General features: G+C 43.0%; 2 pseudogenes and 1 gene segment (V, D, J or C); all 3 read left to right on the top strand.

Moving 5' to 3' along the window:
• Positions 1 to 2342: 2342 nt before the first annotated feature.
• On the top strand, positions 2343 to 3065 carry LOC116810657 (T cell receptor gamma variable 8-like; annotated as a pseudogene).
• A 4897-nt stretch (positions 3066 to 7962) lies between these two features.
• On the top strand, positions 7963 to 12366 carry LOC116810666 (uncharacterized; annotated as a pseudogene).
• Positions 12367 to 12590: 224 nt separating this feature from the next.
• LOC116810668 (T cell receptor gamma variable 8-like) lies at positions 12591 to 13361 on the top strand. The segment is given in 2 exon segments: positions 12591 to 12633; positions 12759 to 13361. Coding segments are annotated over 2 exon segments (646 nt in total).
• The last annotated feature ends 10711 nt before the right edge of the window (positions 13362 to 24072 follow it).

Raw genomic sequence — 24072 nt, forward strand, 5'->3', positions numbered from 1 at the left:
GAAGCAGGAGAATCTGTAGAGCCTGGAAGGTGGAGTTTTCAGTGAGCTAATATCACACTACTGCAGTCCAGTTTGGGCAACATGGCGAGACTGTCTCAAAAAATTAATAATGATAATGATAATATTGATGGTACATATGGGTACTGACATCCTGGTAGTTAATGTACTAAGCACATTACATGCATATTTTATTTAATCTACACAGAAACTTCATTAAGGGTTTAAAGTACTGTTGAATGTAACATAAGAAATTGGGAGGTTAAATAACATTCCCTAAGTCATACACTTTAATTTGATAATGATTGCAATCCAAGCTCTGTGGTTCCGAAAATGAGATTTGTAAATTCAGTTTCCATTCCCTCATCTTTAGGAGCACTAGCATTATTTCACAGCTTTATAGGTCATTTATAGTTCTTCTTTTGTGAATTGCCTTGTCATACTCTTTGCCTATTCTTCTTTTGGAGGATGAATTTTTTCTTATTGGTTCGTAAGAATCAATATACACTATTTTAGAGATGCTGACCCTTTATCCAATGTGTTGAAGATATTTCCCCTCATGTGTTATTATTTATATTTGGCACCTTTTGGTGAATTGATCTTTGAAAAAAAAGCATTAAAATGTATCGGTTTTTCTAGGGTGTCTAGTTTGATGTCAAACTTAGAAAGGCCAATCTCACCTAGAATTTCTGTGCAACTCATCATCATTTAAGTCTAATGATTTTGTTTTTATTACAACTAAATCACTATTTGTATCTGGTAAGGTAGAAATGCAACAATATTTGTTTCCATGTAGTAAGTCAATACCCAAAAGAGAACTTATTAAATAATTGACTATTTCCTTGTGGATATTAACATATCACTTTATCGCATGATAAAATATTACATACATGTGGCTCTCTTTCTGCATTTTCCACTGTGTTCCATGAATCTTCTCATTCTACTGCCAGTGTTGCCCTCTCTTCAGCACTGTAGCTTTATAGTTCTTTCCACATTCTGATGAAGTTTCTTTCATTATTTTTTTGTTTTAAGAATTTTCTGTGCATTCTAGTGTGACCTCAATCCTCTCCTTTCCCATTTTTAAACCGTGAGACTTCTGTCCAGCAAGACTTTTTCACGCTCCAAGGCAGGCAAGCTTCCCTCCTTCACAAGGACCCTGAGAACTCAGCTTTCAGAGCTGCTCCTATGGCAGCCTCATGTCCTTCACGTGTGATCCAGAGGCAGAGGGAGACCAATGGGAGCCCCTCCCTTTCTCATTCCCAGCTGCGACAACAGCAGACACTGAAAAATTTCAGCTAGGACAACACAACAACCGAGAGAGACATTGTTCTACATCTTATTATTGCATATTTCAAACATGTGTCTCTATATACTTCTTACAGAGGTGGTGATAATCTGTGCATGCCCTACTGAATTTTCACAATTATATTACTATACTTGTTTCATCCCCTATATTTCCATCTGTGAATCCAGGTGCACTGCGGATCTCAGTCCACTTTCTGAAGGTAGGGCTGATTATAAAATATACAATATCCAGGGAATTTGGAAGTTCATATATATAACAAGTTTTTAGTTCAAGTATGTTCCAAATATTGCATGACATGGCACCCAGTACTACTTTAAAAACAAACAAGCAAACAAACAAACAAACTCACACTCCTACTTTAATGAACAAAAATCCTCTAATAAAGAGATCACACCCACAGGATTACAGGCACTTAGAGCAGAGTCCAAGACACACCAACACACACTATCCTCAGTCCTTTTAATAAAGCACGTTCAACCCTTCTCAGAGTGGCCTTGGGTGGATGCCTCCAAGTGTCCTTGCAGATGTGAAAAGGAAGTTGGTTCAGGGCCCTAATCAAAGGCTTCCTGTCAGGACAAGGTCCTGGCATCAGCATTAGCTGCTGCAACTCTGAAGGGCAGGGTGTGAGCCTGCTGTGGGACTGCCCCCTCCTGGGGCTGGGCCTGCTGACTCCAGGGTCAGCTTTCCCCATATCTGCACTCCCTCTGCTGGAGGCCTGAGCTCTCCATGCCCCTGCCTCTCTTCTGCAGAGGGCCGGCTCTCAGCTGCCACAGAGGGTGCTGCAGAACTGGCCTGAGCAGAGAGGCAGGAGCTCCTCTGCAGGTTCTCCCAGGCACCACCCTTCTGGAAGGAAGGCGTGGGAGTCCCCTAAGACACATCCTCAGTCACTTCTCTCTGCCTGTGTCTCAGGAAGACCAGCTTGCCCCACTGTCTTCTGTGCTAGGGATCACTTCCTTGTTTAATGGGACCTGAGTTTTGAGAGGATCTTCTGCTCCTCTTCATCTGGGCCCTTTCCTTCCAAGGCCCCAGAGAGGAAGGCATGCGGTGGGCCCTAGCCCTGCTTCTAGATTTCCTGCCTCTTGGTGAGTGTGCTGCCTACAGAGAGGCTCACAGGTTGGGTTTTGTTTTGGTTTTTTCTTCTTTAGCAAGGGACGCCATACTAAGTAATACCTCATTATATTTTATGTTGTTCCCATTGCAGCCAGTCAGATATCTACTAACTTGGAAGCGAGAATAAAGTCAGGCACCAGGCAGACGGGGTCATCTGCTGTAATCACCTGTGATCTTCCTGTAGAAAATGCCTTCTACATCCACTGGTACCTACACCAGGAGGGGAAGGCCCCACAGCGTCTTCTGTACTAAGACATCTGCAACTCCAGCGATGTGTTGGAATCAGGAGTCAGTCAAGAAAGCATGATACTTATGGAAGTACAAGGATAAGCCAGAAATTTATACCTCCAAAACTAAATGAAAATGCCTCTGGGGTCTATTACTGTGCCACCTGGGACAGGCCGAGTGATTCAGACCTGCCCTACACCACACAGAAAATCTGTTTTGTGGCTGCTTCTGGTACACAAGAGAGAGCCGCCCCCTCTCATTTCCTGCCCTGAATTTACTGTATTCTGTACAAAGAGAAACACAGCTTAACTCCTGATCTCCCCCCTAATATTACACTCTCCTGGCAGCAGCTGCACCCTGTTCCCCATCCTCCCCCAGGACTTTCCTGAAGACCAAGCTGCCATCTCAGCTAAGCCTCAGCTAAGCAGCCTGGCTGACAGCAAGGTTTTCTCAGCTCTCCTAGGATATGCGGGAGGCCCACTCACTCTGTTTCTTAGGGTCCAGCTGTGAAGCGAGATATTTTGGACAGCAAATGGGAAGGGTATTTATACTGAATCATGTATCCAATCATGGTCCAGAGATCGCAGCTGAGAGTGCTGCTTACTCCTTATGTCCATAACAATATAGGCAATATTATAATTACCACTAAAACACTAGGCCTAGATAAGCAGTTAAACACTCTCTCCCTCTGCCCTCACTTTTATTCTCTCTCCTTTCTTACTTCCATGCTTGCTTTTATTATTTTTTCTTCCCTCCCTCCCTCCTTCCCTCACTCCATCCCTTCCTTCCTTCCTTCCTTTTTTCATTTCTTCCTTCCTTGCTTTTCTCTCTCTCTTTCCTTTTTGGGTACATAATCCGAATATTTTTTCAACAAAATCACTTGAAATAATTTTTCTCTGCATGTTCATGCCAACATTGATATAGCTAGTTTATTTGTTCAGTTTTCATTTTTAAATTTTAGACATTTGTTGTATTATTTTGTTTTGTTTCATATTTGTTTTGCATATGTAAAATATTTACATGGAACTAAAGTCATAATTTTAAAGAAGATGCATTTGGAGATTTTAACTTACATTCTAGATTTCTTTCTCTCTGTCTTTTTTTTTTTTGAGATGGATTCTCAGTCTGTCACTCAGGCTGGAGTGCAGTGGAGCAGTCTTGGCTCACTGCAACCTCCGCCTCCCGGGTTCACGCCATTCTCCTGCCTCAGCCTCCCAAGTAGCTGGGACTACAGGTGCCCGCCACCAGGCCCGGCTAAGTTTTTGTATTTTTAGTAGAGACGGGGTCTCACTGTGTTAGCCAGGATGGTCTCCATCTCCTGACCTCGTGATCCTCCCGCCTCGGCCTCCCAAAGTCCTGGGATTACAGGTGTGAGCAACTTCACCAGGCCCCATTCTGGATTTCTCTTTCCTTGTCTCTCCCTGACCCTATAGGTAACAATATTTTTATCAGTTCAGTTGAACTTTTTCACTTTTTCTTATTCAGAACAAGTCTTTCAGTATCACAGAAAAGTCTTTTGTTTGTCATAGTGTAGTATGTATTGTTTCTATTTGATTGTCATATTTATATTTTCATTCTGATAAGGTTTTATACATTTTAATCAATCTTTTATCTTCCAGTGTCTAGATTTTGTGTCTTGCCTCTAAAAGTGCATATACTTCATAAGTATGAGTAAAGAAGTCCATATCATTTATTTGAATGTTTTTATTCATAGATTATTTAATGATGGCATCTCTGATCTATTGGGAATTTTTATACAATAATTACGGTAGTAATAATAATATGCTAATGATAAACACAGGTACTGACATTCTGGTAGTTACTGTACTAATCACATTGCATGTAAGTTTTATTTAATCTTCACAGAAACCCCGCTGAGGGGTTAAAGTACCATTGAATATATCAGATGAGAAATAAAGGGCTTAACTAACATTCCCTAAGTCATATACTTTATTCGACAGCAATTTCAATCCAAGCGCTGGGGTTCAGAAAATGAGATTTGTTAGTTCAGTTTGCATTTTCTTACCTCTGTGAGTGCTAGCATTACTTAACAACTTTATAGGCCATTCATACTTCTTCTTTTGTCAACTGCCATTTCATACTCTTCACCTATTCTTCTGTTGGGTATTATTTTTTTCTTATTGGTTTGTAAGAATTAATATACCTCATTTTAGAGGTATCGATCTTTATCAAATGTATTGAAAATATTTCTCATGGTTTGCTATTATTTTCAGCACCTTTTGGTGAACTGAACTTTGTGTATTACTTTTAATAAAACCTATCAATTTTTCTAAGGGGTCTATTTTGATGTTAGGATCAGAGAGGCAAATCTCACCTACAATATGTGTGCAATTCATCATGGTTAAAGTCTAATGATTTCCTGTTTTCAGTTTTATTACAAGAAAATCTCCATTTGTAGCTGGCAACATAGTAACTTAAGAAGATTTGTTTCTGGCCGGGTGCAGTGGCTCACGCTTGTAATCCCAGCACTTTGGGAGGCCAAGTTGGGCGAATCACGAGATCAAGGGATCCAGACCATCCTGGCTAACATGGTGAAACCCCATCTCTACTAAAAATATAAAAAATTAGCCGGGCATGTTGGCGGGCGCCTGTAGTCCAAGCCACTCAGAAGGCTGAGGCAGGAGAATGGCGTGAACCCGGGAGGCGGAGCTTGCAGTGAGCCGAGATTGTGCCACTGCAGTCCAGCCTGGGGGACACAGAGAGACTCTGTCTCAAAAAAAAAAAAAAAAAAAAAAAAATATGTTTCCATATGGTAAGTCAATTCCCAAAAGAGAACTTATTACATAATCCAGTAGTTTCTCAAGGATATTAATGTACAACTTTATCATGTGATAAAATATTACATACACATGGCTCTCTTTCTGGACTTTCCACTGTGTTCCATGAATCTTTTCATTCTAGTGCCAGTATTGCCGTCTCTTCAGCACTGTAGCTGTATAGTTCTTTTGACATTACAGTGGAGTTAGTTTCCTGTATTGCTTTTTTTGTTTTAAGGGTGTTCTATGCATTGCAGTGTAATGGCAAATCTCTCCCTTCTAATTTTTAAACCGTGAGACATTGGTCCCAGCAAGGATTTTCCAGGCTTCAAGGCACCTGAGCTTTCCTCCTTCACAGTGACCCTAAGAACTCAGCTTTCAGAGCTGTTCCTGTGGCAGCCTCATGTCCTCCACGTATGGTCCAGAGGCAGAGGGAGACCAGCCAGAGCCCCTCCCTTTCTCATTCGCAGCTGTGATGACAGCAGAAGCTGAATTCTCTGAGCTAGGCCAACACCACAGCCGAGAGGGATGTTGTTCTACACCTTATTAGGAATATTTTAAACATGAATCTAAACATATTTGTTGTAGAGGAGGTGAATATCTGTGTATACACTACTGAATGTTCCCAATTATTTTACTCTACTTGTTTTATCTCCCCTATCTTCATCTATGAATCCAGGTACACTGCAGATATCAGCCTGCTTTCCAAGGGTAGAGTTGCCAAATAAAATACGCAATACCCAGGTAAATTGGAAGTTCAGATAAATAACAAATAAGTTTTGAGTTCAGGTATGTACCACATATTGCATATGGCACTGCACCCTGTACTTTTTTTTTTTTTTTTGAGACGGAGTCTCACTCTGTCGCCCAGGCTGGAGTGCAGTGGCGCAATCTCGGCTTATTGCAAGCTCCACCTCCCGGGTTCATGACATTCTCCTGCCTCAGCCTCCTGAGTAGCTGGGACTACAGGTGCTCACCACCACGCCCGGCTAATTTTTTTGTATTTTTAGTAGAGACGGGGTTTCACTGTGTTAGCCAGGTTGGTCTCGATCTCCTGACCTCGTGATCTGCCCACCTCGGCCTCCCAAAGTGCTGGGAATACAGGCGTGAGCCAATCTCACACTCCTACTTGATGTGGCCTTTTTACTTGAGAATGAACAGAAATCCTCTAACAAAGAGGTTACAAACACAAGGTCACACACACCCCCTCCCCACCCCCACACACCCATTTACCATTGAGGAGAGTCCATGGCCGACCAACATACCTGATTCTCACTCCTATTGAGAGGAGGGGCCAGCTGGGCTTCCTGGGTCGAGTAGGGGCTCAGCAAGCGTGAAACACACTCATTTCCTGCATGAGGACTTACTTCAGTGCTGGATGAATAGTACTGAAGACATATGCTTAAAATATTCCGAACACCAGGATTTGTGCATGTGTTTTCTTCCCCGTGAAAGCTGTGAACAGCGAAAATTTTGCTGTAAGTTTCCCTGTGTTCTCTGTCCCTCTCTTCCTTCCCCCGCCCCAAAACTAAAGTAAAATAATGTTAACTGCCCATTTTTCTGTGACCAGCGGACCTTATCTATACTCCCAATTCCAATTCCTTGTAAACATACTTTGTACAAAGTCCTGTAAGATCCTGTCTCCTTTGCCATGCCGCTGCAAGGTCATAAAGTAGATAAAACCTAAGTTGCAATTCCGGTTTTCCTCAAGATCTAAGACATGTTACAAACGGTTAATTGCCTTTGTTTCTCGATTTGGTAACATCTTCCCGCCTCAGGTATTTCCCGCCTTAAAGAGTTTAAAAGACAGTCCTATAATCTAACTCTGGCTACCTGTTCTGGACCCCTTCCATGCTGTGGAAGCTTTGTACTTTCACTCTGCTCAATAAAGCCTACGGCTTTTTCTCTCTCTCGGTCCATGTCTCTTGTCACTCGCTGCAGTCAGCTGCCACACCAATTCCATGGCATGGCTAGGCAAGAACCTTTGGTGTTACACTGTTCATAAAGCAGGTTCAGGCCTTCTCAGAGTGGCCCTGGGTATTTGCCTCCAAGTGTCCTTGCAAATGTGAAAAGGAAGGCAGTTGAAAGCCCAAATCAAGCTTCCTGACAGGACAAGGCCCTGGAAGCAGCATCAACGGCTGAAATTCTGAAGGGCAGGGTGTGAGCCACCTGGCGCCAGGGTCAGCTTCCCCCACAACTGCACTCCCTCTGCTAGAGGCCTGAGCTCTCCATGCCCCTGGCTCTCTTCTGCAGAGGGCCTGCTCTCAGCTGCCACAAGACGGCGCTGGAGAAGGGGCCTGAGCAGAGAGGCAGGAGCTCCTCTGCAGGTCCTTCCAGGCACCACCCCTCTGGGAGGAAGGCTTGAGAGTCCCCTAAGACACATCCTCAATCACTTCTCCCTGCCTGTGACTCAGGAAGACCAGCTCCTCCTACTGCCTTCTGTGCTAGGGATCACTTCCTGGTTGAGGGGGACCTGAGTTTTGAAAGGGTCTTCTGCTCCCCTTCATCTGGTCCCTTTCCTTCCAAGTCCCCAGAGAGGAAGGAATGCGGTGGGCCCTAGCCCTGCTTCTAGCTTTCCTGCCTCTTGGTAAGTGTGCTGCCTACAGAGGCTGATGGGTTTTATTTTGTTTTGTTTTGTTTTCTTATTTTGCAAGGGGTGCCATACTAAGGAGTTCCTCATTATATTTTGTGCTGTTTCCATTGCAGCCAGTCAGAAATCTTCCAAATTGCAAGGAAGAAGGAAGTCAGTCACCAGGACAGCTGGGTCATCTGCCGTAATCACTTGTGATCTTACTGTAATAAATACCTTCTACATCCACTGGTACCTACACCCAGAGGGGAAGGCCCCACGGCATCTTCCATACGATGACCCCTACTACTCCAGGCTTGTGTTGGAATCAATAATCAGTCTAGGAAAGTATTTTACTTATGCAAGCATGAGGAGGAGCTGGAAATTGATACTGCAAAATCTAATTGAAAATGATCCTGGATCTATTACTGTGCCACCTGGGGCAGGCACACTGATTCAGACCTGCCCTACACCACACTGAAAATCTGCCTTGTGACTGCTTCTGGTACACAAGATAGACCAGCCCCCTCTCATTTGTTGCCACCGAATTTACTGTATTCTGTACAAAGAGAAATACAGCATAACTCCTGATCTCTCCCCTAATATCACACTCTCCTGGCAGCAGCTGCACCCTGTTCCCCACCCTCCCCCAGGACTTTCCTGAAGACAAGCTGTCATCTCCAGGCCTCAGCCAAGCAGCCTGGCTGAGAGCAAGACTCTCTCAGCTCTCCGAGGACATGGGGGAGGCCCACTCGCTCTGCTTCCTAGGACCGACAGGTACACCTAGGGTCCAACTGTGAAGCGAGATATTTTGGACAGCAAATGGGAAGGATATTTATACTGAATCATATATCTAGAGATCACAGCTGAGAGTGTTGCTTGTTTTTTATGTCTATAACAATATAAGCAATAGTATAATTACCACTAAAACACTAGGCCTAGGTATGCAGTTGAACATTCTCTCCCTCTGATCTTTTTTTTCTCTTTCTCTACTTTCTTGGTTACTTGCTGTTTTTCTACACATCCCTTTTTCTGCCCTCCCCTCCCTCCCTTGCTCCCTCCCTAGCTTGCCTGCCTGCCTGCCTGCCTGCCTTTCTTTCTTCCTCCCTCCCTCCCTCTCTCCTTCCCTTCCTTACTTCCTTCCTTTCTTCCTGCCTCCCTCCCTTACTTCCTTCTTTTTTTCCTTTCTTCCTTTTCTCTCTCTTTCTTTCTTTTTTGGCCACACAATCAGAATATAGAATCATTCTCTATATGTTCATGCCAACTTTGATACAGCTGGTTTATTCGTTCAGTTTTCATTTTTATATTTTGGAAATCTGTTGTATTATTTTGATTTGTATATGTAAAACCTTTCCATGGAACTGAAGTCAAAATTATAAAACAAGATCAATTTAGAGATTTTAGCTTCCATTCTAGAATTCTCTTTTCTCTTCTGTGTCTCACCCTGTGGTAACAATATCTTTATTAGCTCAGTTGAACTTTTCCACTTTTTCTTATTTATTCAGAAGTCTATCGCTATTACAGAAATACATCTTTTGCTTGTCATATGTGCGGTATGCATTATTTCTATTTGAATGGCATATTTATGTTTTTGTTCTGCTATTCTGTTTTTATAAATTTCAATCAATCTTTTAGTTTCTGGTGTCTGGATTTTGTGTCCTACTTGGAAAGGTGAACATACTTCAGAAGTATGCATAAAGAAATTCATATCATTTCATTAATATTTTATTCATTTATTACTTGATATCATGATCTATCTGGAATTTTTATACAATAATTACTATAGCAATAATAATAATACTGATGATAAATATGGATACTCACTTTCTGGTAGTTACTGTACTAAGCACATTACATGTATATTTTATTTAATCTTCACAGAAACCTTATCGACGGGTTTAAGTAACATTGAATATAGCAGATGAGAAAGTGAGGGGTTAACTAACATTCCCTAAGTCATATAGTTTACTTTGATAGCAATTTCAATCCAAGCTCTGGGGTTCAGAAACTGAGATTTGTTCATTCAATTTGCATTTTCTTATCTTTATGATACTAGCATTATTTTACAATTTTATAGGCCATTTATACTTCTTTTGTGAATTGCCTTTTCATACTGTTTGCCTATCCTTCTGTTGGGGTATTAATTTTTTCTTATTTGTTTGTAAGAATTAATATACACCATTTTCGAGATATTGATCCTTTATCAAACATGTTGAAAATATTTCTCATCATTTGCTATTTATTTTTGGCACCTTTTGGTGACCTGAACTTTGTATATTACTTTTAATAAAATTTATCAATTTTTCTAGGGTCTCTATTATGATGTCAGGCTCAGAGAGACCAATGTCACCTACAATTAGTGTGCAATTCATCATCATTTAAGTCTGATTTCCTGTTTTCAGTTTTATTACAACTAAATCTCTGTTTGTACCTTTTAAGTTAGCAACCCAAGAATATTTGTTTCCATATGGTAAGTCAATTCCCAAAGGAGAACATAGTAAATAATCAAGTATTTCCTTGTAGATATTAACATACAACTTTATGACATGATAAAATATTACATACATGTGGCTCTCTTTCCGGACTTTCCACTGTGTTCCATGAATCTTTTTAGTCTAGTGCCAATATTGTCCTCTCTTTGTTGTACCTGAGCGAGTTAGAGAAAACGCCACACTTTGAGACGAATTAAGAGTCCGTTTATTTAGCCGGCGGCCAAGAGATGGCTAACGCTCAAAATTCTCTCGGCCACGAAGAAGGGGCTAGATTTTCTTTTATACTTTGGTTTAGAAAGGAGAGGGAGGGCTAGTTAAAACAATTTTACAGAAATAAAGTAGGCAAAAAGTTAAAAGGATAAATGGTTACAGGAAAGTAAATAGTTCCAGGTGCAGGGGCTTTAAGACTATTACAAGGTGATAGACTCAGGGCTTTGGGCGTTATCAATCAGACGGATTCCTGGGAATTGTGGATATAGCTCGCCACAGTATCTTATCAGTTAATTGCGTTCTTGGATGTGCTGGGAGTCAGCTTGCACAAGTTAAGTCCTTGAGGAAGGGGCTGCCAGTCAAAGAGCCAAGATGGAGTCTGTCTGGCTCTCTTAGCTAAGGGAAAGTCAATTCAGGTGGAAACAAGGCTAGGTGATTAAAGGAAAAGGGAGAGTCTAAAAACAGGGTTCGTGAAAACAAGGTTGGGCATTACATCTTCAGCACTGTAGTTTTATACTTCATTTTATATTCCAGTGGAGATTGTTTCTCTCATTACTTTTTTGTCTTAAGGATTTTCTGTGCATTCTAATGTGATGGCAATTCTCTTCCTTCTCATTTTTAAACCACGAGAGTTCTGTCCCAGGCAGGATTTTCCTGGCTCCAAGGCAGGTGAGCTTCCCTCCTTCACAAGGACCCCAATGACTCAGCTTTCAGAGCTGCTCCTGTGGCAGCCTTAAGTCCTGTACATGTGGTCGAGAGGCAGAGGGAGACCAGCCGGAGCCCCCTGCCTTTCTCAGTCCCAGCTGTGATGTCAGCAAAAACTGAACTCTCTGAGCTAGGCCAAAACAACAACCAAGAGGGACGTTGTTCTACGTTTTATGAATATCTTAAACATGTGTCCAAACATTTTTTTTTACAGAAGTGAAAATCTGTGTATGCACTACTGAATTTTCACAATTGTTTTACTATACTTGTTTTATCACCTGTATCTCCATCTATGAGTCCAGGTCCACTGCAGACATCAGTCAGCTTTCTGAGGATACGGTTGCTAAGTAAAATATGCAATACTCAGGAAATTTGGAAGTTCAGATAAATAACACGTTTTTAGCTTAAGTATGTCCCAAATATTGCATGACATGGTACTCTGTATTACTTAAAAAAAAAAAAAAACTCACACTTCTACTTGAATGAATGGAAATCCTCTAATAAAGAAATCACACACAGGCACACCCAACACACACACACACACACACACACACAGGATCACACAAACACCCGCCCCACCCCCACACACCTTAGAGGAGAGTCCAAGACCCACCAACATACCTGACCCTCGATCCTGTTAATAAAGCAGGTTCAGGCCTTCTCAGAGTGCCCCTGGGCGTTGCCTCTAGTGTCCTTGCAGATGTGTAAAGGATGGTGGTTTAGGGCCCTAATCAGAAGCTTCCCGGCAGAATGAGGGCCTGGCAGTTGCCTTACCTGCTGAAACTCTGAAGTGCTGGATGTGAGCCTGCTGTTAGATTGCCCCCTTCAAGGTCTGAGCCTGTTAACTCCAGGGTCAGCTTCCCCCACATCTGCACTACCTCTGCTGCAGGCCTGAGCTCTCCATGTCCCGAGCTCTCTTCTGCAGAGGGCCTGCTCTCAGCCGCCACAGAGGGCGCTGGAGAACTGGCCTGAGCAGAGAGGCAGAAACTCCTCTGCAGGTCCTCCCAGGCACCACCCGGCGTCCCCTAAGACAGATCCTCAGTCACTTCTCTCTGCCTGTGACTCAGGAAGACCAGGTCCTCCTACTGTCTTCTGTGCTACGGATCGCTTCCTTGTTGAGTGGGACCTGAGTTTTGAGAGGGTCTTCTGCTCCTCTTCGTCTGGTCCCTTACTTCCAAGACCCCAGAGAGGAAGGCATGCTGTTGGCTCTAGCTCTGCTTCTAGCTTTCCTGCCTCCTGGTAAGAGTGCTGCCTACAGAGAGGCTCACAGGTTTTATTTGGTTTCGTTTTGTTTATTTTCTTCTTTTGCAAGGGATACCATACTAAGAAATTCCTCATTATATTTTGTGTTGTTCCCATTGCAGCCAGTCAGAAATCTTTCAACTTGGAAGGGAGAACGAAGTCAGTCACCAGGCCGACTGGGTCATTGGCTGTAATCCCTTGTGATATTCCTGTAGAAAATGCCGTCTACATCCACTGGTACCTACACCAGGAGGGGAAGGCCCCACAGCGTCTTCTGTACTATGTCTTCTCCACCTCCAAGGTTGTGTTGGAATCAGGAATCAGTCTAGGAAAGTATCATACTTATGCAAGCACAAGGAGGAGCTTTAAATTTATACTGGAAAATCTAATTGAACATGACTCTGGGGTCTATTACTGTGCCACCTGGGATAGGCACAGTGATTCAGACCTGCCCTACACCACGCTAAAAATCTGCCTTGAGACTACTCCTAGTACACAACATAGACCAGCCTCATCTCATTTCCTGCCCATGAATTCACTGTATTCTGTACAAAGAGAAACACAGCTTAACTCCTGGTCTCCCCACTAATATCACACTCCCCTGGCAGCAGCTGCACCCTGTTCTCCACCCCACCCTCATGAGTTACCTAAACACCAAACTACAATCTCCCAGCTGTGTCAGCCAAGCAGCCTGGCTGACAGCGAAGTTCTTTCAGCCCTTCTAGGGGCTGGTGGAGACCCATTCCACCTGCTTCCTAAGACATACAAGTTCCTTAAGGACTGATCTGTAGAGGGATTCATTTAGGAGACTATATGGGAAGACAAGCTGCACTCCAGCATTTATCCAATTATTGTCTATAGGCTGAAATAGTGCTTATTCATTGCTCAGGATAAATGTTGGAATAACAACTTTGCACTTCAGTAAGACATCTAATGTGTATCAGATCTGCTATCTTTTGGACACACTGACATTTTTTTCTACATATCAAATCATGGTATTGTTGGTCTGCCGGAGAATGGGTAAAAAAGTGATAGTCATAGGTACGCCAACCTGTGGGTCATATCATAGGTTTTCAACCATTTCAAGCATCCCTGCCCTAATGCAAGTATCTGAAGGATCCTAGGCTTGCCCTGCAGCAGAATTCATTCCATGTCCCCTCTGGATATTAGAGTGATAATGTGGATCAGGTCTCAGCATGGGCCATTGAGGAACACTACAGCCCTGCTGAGAGATAAAAAGGATTATCCACTCAAGGAGTTCACAGTTCCTGGCCGACATGGAGAACGTGCCCAGAAGCAGACTTGGAGGGTGCTCAGTGGTGGTTTGTGGAATGTAAGCCTGAAGAAGCAGAGTTTAATTCTACGGGGGTACTTTCATAATTTAGTGCCCTGACAGGGCTCCTGGTGTTGGTCCTTAGACACTCCTGGGATGGCTCCCTGGAAACATGGAGGAAACCTTGGTCACATGACATGATATGGAAATGTCGGAGCTGCCTGAACACAGTTACGGAGGGAGGCATTAAAAGGCTTCGAGAGGTAGGCATGCTAGAGTGGACTTTCCAACTAAACCTGAGAACTCACTGGATAAGTGTATTCCCTGCGAGAGCCCAGAGAACCCTCTGAATTAGGAAGAGAAGGGCATGTTCTGAAATGGGTGGCATCAGCGTTCTTGAGAGTCTTGGTGGAAGCTGTGCCCTGTGGGGCAGGGTTGACTATAGGAGACGCTGTTAAGGAATTAGCTCCCTAGGGTCAATGGAGATGATGTGATTTCAAAATGAGTCCAAATGGGCAGAATTAGTGTGAGAAGACATAAAGCCAGAAAAGCAGCCAAGGAGCCCTGCTCTACAGAAATCTGGGGTGACAGCTAATAAACCACAGTGTTCCTAGGGGTAAGGAAATTGGGCTACCACAAAGGTATTCCACATATGTATTCCATATATACATATATATATCTCTCATATATATATATATCTCATATATATATATGAGATATATATATATATGTAATTGGAATGTATTAAGAGAAGATGAATGAAAGAATGATGTCAGCTCCTCCTATTTTCCAACTCAGAGTCCTTTGAATGAAGGGGAAGGCAGATTGTCTTGAGGGAGAACCTTGTAATGTTCTAGCAAGTATATATGGCAGTGATTCTCTGAACCTTTTCCCCCAAAAGATCGAAGACCAATTACCTGAGAAGTTTGTACACCTAGGGAAGGGGAATAACCAGGTCTTTCAAGGCTATTGGAGACAGCATCTGAGCTAACTTTGATACCAAGAAACGCATACTGTCAACGTGGTCCCCCATTAGAGTGAGGACACATAGAAGCTCCCCCTCTAATGCTAGTTTTAAAGGCTCAAGTCTATCTAAAAGTGCAGTCCCATAGGTGGATGGACTGACTGTGGTCTCTACCCTGTGTCTGAGAATATCAGAGTGGATATGATGAATGGACATAAAATAAGGAGGCTGCCCCCCACCCCTGGATAGTCCAGGCAGGCTTCATTCCTTTATTTCATTTGGAACCCATATGGCTTATTCTCTTTCACTGACTGGAGCTCACACTCTGGCTATTGTTTTTTTTATTTTTTTATTTTTTTTGAGACGGAGTCTCGCTCTGTCGCCCAGGCTTGAGTGCAGTGGCGCAATATCTGCTCACTGCAAGCTCCGCCTCCCAGGTTCATGCCATTCTCCTGCCTCAGCCTCCCGAGTAGCTGGGACTACAGGCGCCCACCACTATGCCTGGCTAATTTTTTGTATTTTTAGTAGAGACAGGGTTTCACCGCATTAGCCAGGATGGTCTCGATCTCCTGACCTTGTGATCCACCCGCCTCGGCCTCCCAAAGTGCTGGGATTACAGGCGTGAGCCACCTCGCCTGGCTGTAACCTGTCTTAAATCTTTTTCTCTTTAAAATATCTTGACTTTGAGGCAGGTCTTAGAAAACGACTCTTCCTGTCTCAAAATGCAGTCCTTCATTCTAATTGATGAACTGGAAGCACATGGCTGGTGTAAAGAGTAAGAAACTAATTATAAGCCAGGAAACAGCAGGAGAAGAAAGCAGGGAAGCAACACTTACCGTGAGGAGTTAATTTCCATTTAGAAAATATCACAGCTGATGTGTCAAAGGCCCCGGTATGCAGGAATGAGATTAAACAAATGTGGTCATGAGGAAGAGGTTTCTGAATAATGATAGAGAAGCTTGAGTCTACAAGAAATCCAGAGTCCAGAATACTGAAGGGGAGCAGTGCTGGGTTCATGTGTATCTGATCTCTTGTCTATTGGATCCTCTTTCTTCCAGAACCCTAAACCTTGAATCAGCCTTATAATCCTGGCTCCTAGAAGAGTGTTTCTCAAAGTGTACTCCATGGACCACCTGGATCAGAAGCATGTGAGGCTTTTAATAATAATAATAAAAAAAAGTACAGGTTCTGGGAAGCACCCAACACAATAAGACAGAATCTTGGAATGAAGGGTGAAAATGTGCATTTTAAAATAACCTCCAGAGCTGATTCTTATTCAAACTGACTTTTGAAAACTGCTGCACTAGTGGCAAGAGACTGAGGAACTGTCCAGAGGCTGACACATGAAGGTGTTCTAGAAAGCTGCTCACAGGCTACCTCGCAGCCCACCAAATTCACCTCACTCTTATCTCCCCCCAACCCCTGAAAGCTGCTGCTTTGACAGATTCTCACATTTGTGCATGATAATCCCACAACTGCAATTCCTTCTGGCTTCCTGTGACCTCAGGCAAGAAAAGGTTGTGCACTAAATGAATCTGCTTTAACTTGCTCTCCTTCCTCCGGGATCACACCTTTTAAAGAAAGCCTGTCCCTTACCTTGAAGCATAAACATATTCTCATTTTTATTCTCCCAATACGTTGAAGGTTTTCTTCTGCACATGTATTTGTTTGATTTGACTTTTGTGCATGGGGTGGGAGTTAGGTAGGAATCTTAAAGTGGAGAGCCAGTTTCTTCCCGAATTACTGACCTAACCCGTCCTTAACCCCCAGTTCAAGGCCACCTTTGTGATGGTGAAGTTTCCACATGCTCATTCAGCCCCTTCTACTCTCTCTTCTTCTCCACTGTGCATGTCGGCTTGTACTTTTGCCAATTTCTCTGAAGACACAGCCAGAGGTGGGGTGGCTGTGTGTGCACAACTTCAACTTTACATATGGGGCTGAGTCCCTATGTTGTGTATCCTTGTGCCAAGAGCACAATATGTTAATTACTATAGCTTTTAAAAAAATAATTAATAGTTTTTCATAACCAAATTTTCTTGCTTTTTTGTTTCTTCAAAAAAGCATAATTTTATTGAAGAATAAACCCCTAATATATATGTACACTTGCTTATCTATAACTATGAACCATGAACTAGGATAGAAATGCATTTTGTGTATTACAAAACATAACAAAAATAAATAGGGGTAGGGAGGTGCACATGTTGGTCAAAGTATATAAACCTGCAGTTCCATGATGAATACATTCTGGACATCTGGAATACAGCATGGCGACTATATTTAGTAATACTATATTGTACACTTGAAGCTTACTGAGAGAGTAAATCTTAAGTGTTCTCACCACACAAACCCAAAGGTAACTATGTGAGATGATGACTGTATTAATTAGCTTGATTGTGGTAACCATTTCACAATGTATACATTTGCCAAAACATTATATTGTATACCTGGAATATATAATTTTATTTATCAATTATACCTCAATAAAGCTGAAAGAGGGGATTACTAATTCCCACAAAATACAGATTTAACAAAAACTTTTATCCAACAAACAGTGCTATGAAGTTGTAAATTGGAAACAAAAGAAATAAAATTTTATCCACAGTCTTCTCATCAAAACCTTTCAGTGGCATTCCTCTTTCTGGTGTCCCAGTCTTGTCAATTTCGCTAATAACTGTCATCCTGTGAATACCCAATTTATCCTACATGACAAAATGACAAAGTCTGATAAGATGAGTTCTCAGATTCTAGGATGGCCAGAAGAGCGCTGTCCTGGGTCGGATAAATCACGTGGAAGATGCAGGGGATGCGTGACTTTAAAGGTCCAGCCCTCAGTCCCTGGATCTTCATGCAGGGGCTGCCTCAGCCTGGATCTGCTCTTCCTCACCACTGCAGCCCTACCCCATGCTGGCTGAGGTCTGCTTCCACCTGGGCAGCGACTGGATGACATGGGATGAGAGGACACCCCTCTCCCTCACCCAGCATCGTATTTCTCTTTCCCTGGAGATCTGGGATCTTGGTCAGAATCCTTCAAACGCCACCTGAGGGCTTGAGAGGGCAAGCCCTCCTACACCTTGACTGCATTTTGCCCAAGATTTCCCCCCATTATTATTTTAAATATGTGTCTAATTTAGACAAATAGAACCTGTAAGTGCTATATCGAGAAGAGCACAGGCCCACTGAATTGGGAAGACAAGTAGAGGAAAGGAAAGCAAATGTCACCAGACAGAATGCATGGCTGCAGGTTTACAGCAGATTCTATTAAAATCTATGGTTGGGTTGGGTGTGGTGGTTCACCCCTCTAACTAATCTCAGCACTTTGGGAGGCCAAGGCGGGCAGATCACCTGAGGTCAGGAGTTCAAGACCAGCCAGGCCAGCATGGCAAAACCCCGTCTCTACCAAAAATACAAAAGTTAGCAAGGCGTGGTGGCACGCACCTGTAATCCCAACTACTCAGGAGGCTGAGGCAGGAGAATCTCTTGAACCCAGGAGGTGGAAGTTGCAATGAGCAGAGATCGCACCACTGCACTCCAGCCTGAGCTAAAGAGTGAGACCCTGTCTCAAAAAACAAACAAACAAAAAATCTATGATTGGCTGATTGGCTATTGCTAACAACTTTTGAGTCTTTAATGATCAGTAATTGAATTAAAACAGTTAAAACAATTGAGAGAAACATAGTTTTGAACACTGACAACACAAAATAACTTATCCATGTAACCAAAAGCTACCTATTCCCCTGAAACTATTGAAATAAACAAACAAAAAAATTAGAAAGCGGAAACTTTACAAAAATTATTCTCACCAATGAGGTTGTCCAAAAGTCACCAAATTTATTATAGAATAGTAATAACCAAATTTGTGCATGAATCGGTGATGACGTAAGTATCTTGTAAGCATTACTAAAGTTTTTTTTTTCTTATATTAAATTTACCTTCAAGATATGCCTTCAGGATGAGGTTTTCCACTGCACTTCATTATGCAATGCCATGTTGACTTGGTATGTCACCTCAGATGTGACTCTAATATGGTTTGATTTGTTATGATGAGACTAAAATGAAACATATCACTTTTTTATGTGCATATTGCACCTTATAAGCACAAGGTGCAATTAAATAACCAATTTGAATATTGAAAACATATGTAGTTGTTATAATTTTTTTCTCCTCTAAAATAATATTTTCTTATTTCTAAAAAAATCTAGAAAATAGAGAAAGATTGAAGACAAATAATTTGCCCATTTCCATTGCTAACTGTCTGTATTTCGCACTTTCTACCTGTCGTTTCCCTGCATTGACCTTTTCTGACCATAGCTGTCACTTTCTTTCCCAATACCCTAGCCCACCACTGGGCTAAAGGTCTACAGAGGGTATGAATGATAGCCCCAGAATATCCCTCTGTCAAAATGTCCTGCTAGCTTTGTGTTTGACCACCTTCTCACCAACTCAGCACAACCCTAAGCCCTGCCTGTGAGAACGCTGAAAACTGGAATCATGACTTTCAGTTTTTGCCATCGAAGAGAAGCTCAGGAACTGGGTCTGGTCATGGGAGCCCAGGGACTCACAGCTTCCCTTCCCAAGCCAGACCCCTTTTCTTGCCATGCCCACAACCTTCCCCTCATGGCCATCTCTTTGACTACTCAGGAGGTCCTGGGTGTCATTAGCAAAGCTGAAAATGAAACTTCATTTCAGTAGGAACTCAAGGCTGGGTCTATTTTTCCAAGCCTCTGGCAGGTGTGTCCTTCACTGGCCCTTCCCAATGCACTGTCTTCACCATTTCCAACGATGTGCCACTGGCAGAGGATGAGCTGGTCCTGCCTCCAGGCCCTCTCTGTCTGCTGGCCTGACTTAGCCTTCTTCCTTTGGAGACACACACACACACACACACACACGCGCACACACACTTGGTTCTTGAAAACTGCATTAGTCCCTATAATTTCTACTTTGTGTGAACCCCAGAGATCATTTACTGGAACCCATCCAGTTTCCAGGTGAAACAACAACACCCCACATTTCTTGACCATGATCTATGCAGCTGGGACTGTGCTGCGTGCTCCATTCACATTCTCCTGTTTACTCTCCATGTGGCCCCATAACACCCCTCTTTACAGATGAGGAAAAAGAGGTGAAACAACTTGCCCAAGACTACACAGCTATCATGTTATTTTAGGGCACTGAAAATCTCCTTCTACTAGGACCTCTGGGTGACGTGCTCCAATGCTGGCTCAGACGGTGGGCATGGGTTTTTTTCAGGGATTGCTGTTTTGTGTTTGTCTCTTCCTCTGGAGCAAGGAGCACACTCATTGTTCTCTGAGTATAAGGTGGTTACATGAAGCAGGAGATTTGTCGCCAGCCAAGCCTGGCTTCTCTCCCACCCAACTCTGATTCTCTTTAGGTGTTACAGCCTTGGAAAAGCTACTTAAAATAACAGCCTTACTCCTTCATTTCTAAACTGAAGATAACATTTATCCTATAGAGTTATTTTAGGATTTAATAAAGCAATGACCATCAACCAATTAGTGCAGTGCAAGAGTTTCGCTGGTGTCCAACCAATGATTGCTATTATTGCTAATTATACCATCAACACTCTTTAAGCCTTTTTCAGAACTCTGGCCATTGGTCATCCCTCCCTTCACCTTGTGGTCAGATTTCTGTCTCTCCTCTGGGACTTCTTTCTTCCTCCCCCATTTCTCTCATCAGTTACCTCCTTGCACCACCAGGGAAATAGCAGTTCAGGCCCTAAGCTGGTCGCTACCATAACTCAGGAAAGTGTGGCTCAGGTCCACAGTTTGAAACAGGTCACTCTGGGCTCCTCTCCCCCAGTCAGGATCAGAGACGTGCTGGGCCGCCCTGCCTTCCTTTGGGTCATCCTGTTTCCAGGTCAGTCTCCTACCTAAGGACCTGTGGAGAGGTGGCGAGGCTTTGGGTCATCCCTACCTCACTGCTCTCTCCCTGACAGCTGGCTGGTGGCTCATCAGGCCGGAGCAGCTGGCCCATGTCCTGGGGCACTAGGGAAGCTTGGTCATCCTGCAGTGTGTGGTCCGCACCAGGATCAGCTACATCCACTGGTACCAGCAGCAGAAGGGCCAGGTCCCTGAGGTGCTCCACCAGCTGGCCATGTCCAAGTTGGATATGCAGTGGGATTTCATCTTGAAAGCAGATAAAATCACAGCCAAGGATGGCAGCAGCTGTACCTTGGCAGTACTGAAGTTGGAGACAGGCATCGAAGGCATGAACTACTGCACTGCCTGGGCCCTGTGCAGCCTTGCACGCTGCCCCAGCCCTGCACAAAAAGGACTCTTCCTCCCGATCCAACAAGGCCTTGGGCATTTTCCCTCACTTTTGGTCCCTTGGGTTTCCCTGGGGCATAGAAGCAAAAAAGTCCTGTCCCCTGTCCCTCGCCTCCCCATCTATCCTGGAGGTCCCTTCCCTGGTCCCAGTACAGATGAGGCTCTCAGCCTGTGCAGACTCAGTGATCTATATCTTATCGAAAGGGGTCTGTTTAAAGATGCTGCAGTTCAGTGTCTCTGAAGCCTTTGCAGGATGACCTGTGCTCCTGAATGCAGGTGCCACTAGCCACCTGTGGCTATTGAGCATGGGAAACATACCAAGTGCAATAGTCCATGCTGAGATGGGCTGTGTGTCTAAAATCATATTTTGAAGATTTAGTGTTAAAAGTGAAATAACTTTTATAATGATCAAAAGTTGAAATGAGTATATTTAGGTATCTTGGACTAAAGCCAATAGTGTTAAAACTAATTTTACCTGTTTCTCTTTACTTTTTTTAATGCAGCAACTAGAAAAATTTAAGTGTGTGACTCACATTGGTGACTCATATTTACTTCTATTGGACAGTGCTGTTAGAGACTGATCATTTAGGAATCTGACCATCTCCCCTGAAGAATGTACAAATTAAATATTTTGGAAGAGATTTTAAGGGTGGAGGGCTTGCTGAGATTTACCACAAAATGGTTGAAAAGCTGAGACTGGAAGCCTACTCCTGTTTCCAGCTTCCAAGCTCTTGGCCCTGGGACTGTTATCATTTTGCAATAGAGTCAGCAATTAGAAGCATAGGAAACATGACTGCCCACTTCTCAGTACTTTCATCCGTGGGCAGGCTGCACAGGAACTGATGTGAGTAGACAGTCGCCATGGCAGGGTGATGCAATACTCCCTAGATGAGACATTTGCCTTCCACTTCTCCTTGAACAGCACTCCAGTGTGGAACATGTGTGTATCCCAAGCTTCTCTAGACTTTTGTTCTCCTATCTGACAAATGAAGGGGTTTAGTCAAATGTCTGCTAAGTTATATGACTATGATTTTTGTATTAAAGCAAAGCCATACACATAAGATCATTATGCCCACTACCTTCATATAAAGCAGTCTTTTTAAACATAGAATAAATGAAAGAAAAAAAAGAAAGCCTGTGTTACTGATCCTCCAGCACCAAACAGGAAACCCCTCTGCCGCTGTATGTGCAGAAGAAAAAGAAATTCTTTGAAGTCTAAGCTGAATTTAAATGCCTTTTCAAGGGAATGCTTAATACACTGTTGATGAGAATGTAAATTAGTACAACTTCTCTAGAAAACAGTATGGCAATTTCTCAAAGAACTAAAAATAGAACTACCATTCAATCCAGCAATCCCATGCCTGGATATCCACCCAAAGAAAAACAAATCATTATATTAGACTGCATTCATATATTTATTGCAGCACTGTTCATAATAGCAAAAATATGGAATCAACCTAAATGTTCCATTAGTGGATGACTGGATAAAGAAAATGGCCGGGCGCGGTGGCTCACGCTTGTAATCCCAGCACTTTGGGAAGCCGAGGCGGGCGGATCACGAGGTCAGGAGATCGAGACCATCCTGGCTAACACAGTGAAACCCCGTCTCTATTAAAAATACAAAAAAAATTAGCCAGGCGTGGTGGCGGGCGCCTGTAGTCCCAGCTACTCGGAGAGGCTGAGGCAGGAGAATGGCGTGAACCCGGGAGGCGGAGCTTGCAGTGAGCCGAGATGGTGCCACTGCACTCCAGCCTGGGCGACAGAGCGAGACTCCGTCTCAAAAAAAAAAAAAAAAAAAAAAAAAAAAAAAAAAAAAAAAAAAAAAAAGAAAATGTGGTATATATACACAGTGGAGTACTATTTATCCATAATAAATGTGGTATATACACACAATGGAATACTACTTATCCATACAAAAGAATGAAATCCTGTTTTTTGCAGAAACATGGAGGAAACTGGAGGCCATTATCTAAAGTGAAACAACTCAGAAACAGAAAGACAAATACTAGATGTTCTCACTTATAAGTGGGAGCTAAATAATGTGTACAAGTGGACATAGGGTGTGGAACCAGACATTGGAGGCTTGTAAGGGTGGTGGGGGCAGAAGGAATACAGATGGAAATTAAGTAATTTCACATCACAATGCGTATAATCCAGGTATGGGGTATACTAAAAGCCAAGACTTTACCACTGTGCATTATGTGTGTGTAACAAAATTGCACTTGTACTCCTTAAATTTATACAAATAAAAAACAAAAGCAAACACATTTTCAATGGAAGATTGAAAGTTTATGTGTGCCTTGATGACAGCAGTAAAAAAGATGAATGAATGTAAAGTCCAAACAATTCTGAAGAACTCAGTCCATCACATTCCTTCACTCGTTGTCCACCTCTCTCAACTTCTGTTTTTGTGCTAGAGATTGATAATTAAGACACGCCTTGCAGGCCAGGCGCTGTGGCTCACTCCTGTAATCCCCAGCATTTTTGGAGGCCGAGGCAGGCAGATCACCTGAGGTCGGGAGTTTGAGACCAGCCTGACCAACATGGAGAAACCCCATCTCTACTAAAAATATAAAATTAGCTGGATGTGGTGGCTCATGCCTATAGTCCCAGCTACTCAGAAGGCTGAGGCAGGAGAATCTCTTGAACCCAGGAGGTAGAGGTTGTGGTGAGCCGAGATTGTGCCATTGCACTCCAGCCTGAGCAACAAGAAAAAAAAAAAAAAAAAAAGCTACGCCTTGCTTCTGAAACAGCCCAGCGTCTCTAACCTCTACTGAAGGCTCAGTTCACGGCTAAGGCCTTCCAACTTGTGTGAGAAGGACAGAAGCCGTACAGGAGGAAACTTTCATTCTGTTTTGGGGTTGTTCCTTCATTTCATTTTTCTAATTGTGCTGATAAAACGAATGGGCACAGAG

This window comes from Hylobates moloch, unplaced genomic scaffold, assembly GCF_009828535.3.
Source record: "Hylobates moloch isolate HMO894 unplaced genomic scaffold, HMol_V3 SCAFFOLD_1, whole genome shotgun sequence".
Classification (NCBI taxonomy): Eukaryota; Metazoa; Chordata; class Mammalia; order Primates; family Hylobatidae; genus Hylobates; species Hylobates moloch.